The following is a 5,263-nucleotide window of genomic DNA, read 5'->3' as shown; positions in this document are numbered from 1 at the left end:
CTCCCCCCCCCCCCCCCCACCCGCGCAGTCTGAGACTCTGCACATCAACCCCCTCCACACTTTGATCCCGTCCACCATGTGCGTGTCATTCGGGGTCATGCTTCCAGTCGGGAACCCCCCCAACGCCATCGTCTTCAGTTACGGCCACGTGAAGATCAGCGACATGGTACGACACACACAAACACACACACACACACACACACGCACAAAGTCACATGCTCGTTCTGCACCTGCAGCATCGAAAGGCTGGAGGGTACAGTGTGTCAAAGTCGTTTTACGTAATCAGAACGTTGAAGATTTATTTTATTTCTTAACTCTTGGCAAACTGAAAAAGCTGAAGCTGATTCTTTGTTTTTTACGTAGACACTTCTTGGCACAATTCCATTTGGCTTTTATTTTCCCTGCATATTTGTCCTCATGTCCTTTATTTCCCCTTCCCCCTCCAGGTGAAGGCAGGCTTCGGGGTGAACCTGATCGGCGTGGCGGTGGTAATGTTGGCCATAACCACGTGGGGCGTTCCCCTCTTCAACCTGACTGAGTTCCCAGCCTGGGCGGTGGCCAGGAATGTCACCGGGAGCTTATAACCACCGGTCCAATGGGGCCAGTGGGAAGAAGACGGGATGAAACAGTGAGAGACAGGAAGAGAGAGAGAGAGAGAGAGGGAGGGAGAGAGAGATGGGGCAAATGTTTTTGTGTGGAAAGACAACATATGGTGTGCCAAGAGGATGGTCTCGCTCACAGTTTAGACTGGTTAGACTGGCCCTGAAGGAAGAAGATGGATGGAGGGAAGGAGGAGAAGAAGAGAAGAGAGAAAAAACAATATCTGATGCTTAGATTTGTTAGAATTATATTTTTATCCGCCACAAGGGGGCGTTATAAGGAATGTCTTTGTGAAACTGGCCACTGGATGGAGCTGTGACCTCCAGCTTTTCTTTTTTTTTTACCTCCATTAACGAAGTTTGATGGAGACTCTGTTTTCACTGAATCACTGAAGAGATCACTAAAAGCTATAAATGTATTTGAGGTGATCAAGAACTGATGTTTTTTTCTTGTTTTTGGATTTATGGAAAAATGATAAAATGATAAGTTAGGTTTTTAGAAGCTGCCTGGAAAGTGTTTTTAGGACCACATCATGCCTTCTCCTGTGGATTAGTTGTGATAGAAATAAGCTACATGGCCATTGTGGACAAGCCTCTTTTTACTGCATGCTTGTTGAATTTCTGCTGCACTTAGATGTATTGCTCTTTAACCAGATCGCATACATTGCAACATGGTGGGCTGGTTTATTTCCACTTTGATTACACTTTACAGTGTAAAAGAAAAAAAGAAAAAAGAGCTGACTGCTGTATGAAAACAAGATAAATGCATGAAAAGAGGCTTTTACTGTGGCTGCTAATGTACTGTATCCATAGAGCTACTTATTATCAAGTCTTTCAGATGTACCCAGTATCTATATGATCTGTTTCTACGGAGATAAAAGCTTAGTTACAATGTGAAAGCTCACACACTGTCCATGGATGCTCCTAGCTGCTATCTGCATTGGTTTGGAAATCTAGGCCTCTTAATATCTGACTGATGTCTTTACCAAAGCTGATTTTTGTGCCCTATTATGCTGTGAACATGTTGATATTTGATGGCCACATTTACTCCAAGTACCTTGCAGTACAGCTAGGGCCTTTTACCAGATGCCTATACTACGTGGGAATCCAACCTCCAACCCTGACAGTTTTAGCACCTTGCTGTATCCTCTGAGCAGCGCAGGACCTGGGTTCACTACCGTTCACTTATACCTGTTTTTACTGAGCTGTATGCCTGCACTCAACTCCAGTACAATATCAAGAATGTGTACTGTGCTGTATGGAAGTTAGAGAAAAGTCCGGGTTCGGTTGCCTAATCACACTATAATGTATTTTATACTGACTTGATTCTTTAGGAAGGCTTGAGAGGTTGGACACACTCCTGCCATTATTCTGTGTATTCAGTAGGGGGCTTCTGACTCTACAAACAAGGCCCTCACTGTTCTCTCTGTAATTACTTCTTTGTATTCAGCCTGTTTGTCAGATGCTGCTTTCCTGTCATACTGAATACATCTGAAAACGTCAGAACGAGATGATGAAGTCATGAAATCTGAGAAAATTCCTCTAGCTGAAGTCTTGGGTTGTGCCAGTGTAATGATTTTTAACCATGAAAATTAAGTTCTGTGTTAGTCAGCAGGCAGAAAGCACTTTAAAGGTCCATATTTTACACTTTTCCTGTGTTTGTATTTGAAGTTTTGATCCATAAGAAGATATATTTGTGGTATAAAGAATTAAAAACCATCTCAGTGTAGTTTTACATCTCCTCTCTCAGGCTTCTCTCTGGAGCTCTAGTAACAACAGGTCGGTCAGCCAATGAGAAGAGATTCTGATTGGCTGACTGTTTTGGAGAGCAGATTTGAGGTAAACATCAGAGAAACCAAATCCTGTGACATCACAAAGTTACAGAAGTCCTGACGGCTCATTTTAAGGCTCAATTTCCGAACACAGGCTGTGTGAATTTCTCTGTGGACTGAGCGCTTTGATACTTTCACAGTATTAATATAGAACCTAGACCTGCTTTATAATCAAAAAACATATGGAAATCTACCTTTATACTATATGGGACCTTTAAAAACCTTTATCAAGTATCAGTAGCTACAGTTATTATTACAAAATATATATATATACTGTATACCTTTATGAAATGTATTACTTTAGTGTGTTAAGCAACAGGATGACCATGTTTGGTCTTAATTTGTCGTCACCTTGGAGGTGTGATTTTTCACTTGGCATATGAACAGATGTGGGAAGCCACAGAGTCTCTGTCGGTTGTGAGTTATTTTGAATGCAGCATCCAAAGCATTTAAGAAAGAGAAGACGAGTGAGTGAGCACAGGGTCGTACGGTGCAGTAGTTTGTCCAATCAACTGTCAAATCACAGTAACTGTTGTCTGTCGGTGAAGAGGTTTGCACATAACTTTCACTGTACTGTGCAAAAAAATTTAAAAGATATGCTTTATATTTTTACACAAATTTTAAATGTAATTTGTGCCTTTTTTTTATATCTCTACATTATGAATATAGGCCTTAGGCAGAATCAGAAGCCTATGTTTTACTTTTGTAATTTATTCAGTTCTACTGAAGGTCGATGGTGTTGCAGCAGTGACCTTTGACCCAGGGGCCACACTTCTTTGTAAATACATACAGGTTTGTAATATAAAGATAATGTGCCTTTGCCTGTTTCCAAATGAGCTGTAATATTCCTTAATTATGTGTTATACCTTGATGTTTCATTCATAAACAACTCAGATACAGACTAGAGTTAGGATGGTAAAACATTGTACATGTACAACAATAAAACCACTAAAACTACTGAGTTGATTTTATTTATTCACAAACAACACGCCAGTCACACTTTTGAGATTTTGCTTAATGAGGCCTGGAAATTAAAAAATATGTATCAGCAATTAGTAAAGATCAGCATGGATTTGTTGTCACTCAAGTATAATTGAATTCATCGAGACTCATGACTGGTTCGAATGCACAAAAACATCATTCGAGCCAAACAACAGAACAACCCTCTGTGCTCTGGACACATAAAACAATGGCTGCTAACAAATGAAGTGGTTTGTCGTCAATAAACAATCACAGAAAAATAATCTTGGGCAGTATGAGGATTAGTGTGTGTGTGTGTGGGAGAGCATGTACGGTATGTAAGAATATGTGTAAGGCCTGCATTAATCATAAGTATTACAACTTAATTTTCTTAAAATTTGAACTTTGACAAGTGACAACATTACATGTAATTTTCAGGTGAACTAAGAAAACTGGATTCATTACATTTGGATCTTTTCCCTCTTTTGTCCTTCTGGTTTCCATGGTTACAAAGCGTCTCAGACAAGCTGGGTTGGTAAACATGATCTGACGCCACATATTTCTGAGGATGGACGCTCGTTCACGCTGCCATTTGAAGTTCTTTAAATGTATTGTGTCCTGGTGCAGCTTATGTCTCTGTACAAATAAATAATGATAAAGATGAAGTACAGGTGCTCTGTCCACAATCAAGATAGAAAACTGTTGCCAACTCCTTCACCTCTGGCCATGGTCTGAATGAGTCCAATAGTCAGTCAGTCTGCAGATGTTCAGTCTACTGCTCTGTGATTAGGAGGGCTGCTTGGGGCCTTCAGCAGGTGTGAAGCCATCTGTCTGCATCTTCTCCTTGTATTTCAAGAAGTCCCTCCTCTTCATGAAATATTTCACCTGCCAGGGAAAATGGAAAACATGAGCAACAATCCAGCAATATGTAATTTAAACGGCAAACAGCTCACACCTCAAAGAAATACACTTGCATGGTGAAAGCTTAGGCCCACTACTACATGTAGGTAGTGTGTGCGCTTGAAGCGAAAAGATTTCAAGTTGTTTGATGCACTGTTCACAGTAAAAACTTCTTAATTCTGACCTCATGTTCTGTACTAAATGTAAACATCAGACTTTACCGTTTATAGGGGGTTAAAAAGAGGGGATAGTTTACCCACTGAGCCGGGCATTTTGCCTCAAATTCGCTCTGAAAGTTCTGGCAGCATGCTGCTTTGTCATTATTGTCATCCAGACATCTCCACAGCTGGTCCCTGGCCTCCCAGCATGCCTTCCTCTCTGCTGAACTTGGAGCCGTCATCACGTCTTGACTCTTGGAGGGATTTCACAAAAGACAAGGCAGGATGAGTTAAAACGGGAGCTGCTGCCGTAAGAAGAGTGAACAAGCATCAGGTACTGTACACAGGAATACACTAACCTATTTTTCACATCTCAGTGTAGTCACTTCATTATCATAATACTGATGCTACTTTATATTATGTATTTACACTGTCCTTATATAATTTCCATCAGGTTTACACTAGTTTCTCCATGTTTATACTGTGAATTCACAACCTCACAACAGCCTTAATACACCACACAACATCTTTGTTCAACTTGCTTGGCATCACTGCATAAGGTTCAGCTTGACATTAGACAGCAAATAATGAACTTACAATAGCTTTCAGTTATCTAAAAAGAAAGTAACCTGATATTAAACTCACTGAATGAAAGGTTCAAACCTACCGGGGGATCTCTGTCTTTTGCAATTCGCTCCTGTCACTCCATAAAACCCCAAAAAATCAACAAAAACAAGAGTTTTGTAACGAGTTTGGTTACAGCAGCACTAGGCAGTGAAGGACGCGCACAGCAGCACTTCCTTGTCGCAGCGTG

General features: G+C 40.9%; 2 protein-coding genes across 3 annotated transcripts in view; one reads left to right on the top strand and one right to left on the bottom strand.

Moving 5' to 3' along the window:
* Positions 1-3,388, top strand: part of slc13a4 (solute carrier family 13 member 4) — a 27,326-nt gene extending 23,938 nt beyond the window's left edge. Inside the window, exons 15-16 of the mRNA XM_023409982.2 lie at positions 29-166; positions 447-3,388. Coding sequence (XP_023265750.1) covers positions 29-166; positions 447-584 — 276 coding nt within the window. The 3' untranslated portion in view covers positions 585-3,388. The remainder of the gene's footprint in view (positions 1-28; positions 167-446) is intronic.
* coa6 (cytochrome c oxidase assembly factor 6) lies at positions 3,387-5,263 on the bottom strand. 2 transcript variants are annotated; one of them, XM_023409958.2, is made up of 3 exons: positions 5,117-5,263; positions 4,548-4,754; positions 3,387-4,276 (listed from the first exon to the last, which is right to left on the bottom strand). In XM_023409958.2, exons 2-3 carry the CDS (start codon positions 4,689-4,691, stop codon positions 4,178-4,180), a joined length of 243 nt encoding a protein of 80 aa, XP_023265726.1. In that variant the 5' UTR covers positions 4,692-4,754; positions 5,117-5,263; the 3' UTR covers positions 3,387-4,177. The 2 variants fall into 2 exon arrangements, with proteins under 2 accessions (XP_023265726.1, XP_023265725.1); XM_023409957.2 differs by having other exon boundaries at positions 4,548-4,703.

The sequence above is a fragment of the Seriola lalandi genome, unplaced genomic scaffold, assembly GCF_002814215.2.
Source record: "Seriola lalandi dorsalis isolate HSWRI2012SDOR001 ecotype SW California unplaced genomic scaffold, Sedor1 jcf7180002054410, whole genome shotgun sequence".
NCBI classification, from domain to species: domain Eukaryota; kingdom Metazoa; phylum Chordata; class Actinopteri; order Carangiformes; family Carangidae; genus Seriola; species Seriola lalandi.
This window is presented reverse-complemented; position numbering and strand designations above follow the sequence as displayed.

Excerpts from the sequence above, each read along its gene's own strand:
- coa6 (XM_023409958.2), bottom strand. The coding sequence starts at position 4,691 with ATGACGGCTCCAAGTTCAGCAGAGAGGAAGGCATGCTGGGAGGCCAGG. Across the intron at positions 4,277-4,547 it reads CAAAATGCCCGGCTCAGTGG|GTGAAATATTTCATGAAGAG; the intron begins GTAAACTATCCC and ends TTTCCCTGGCAG.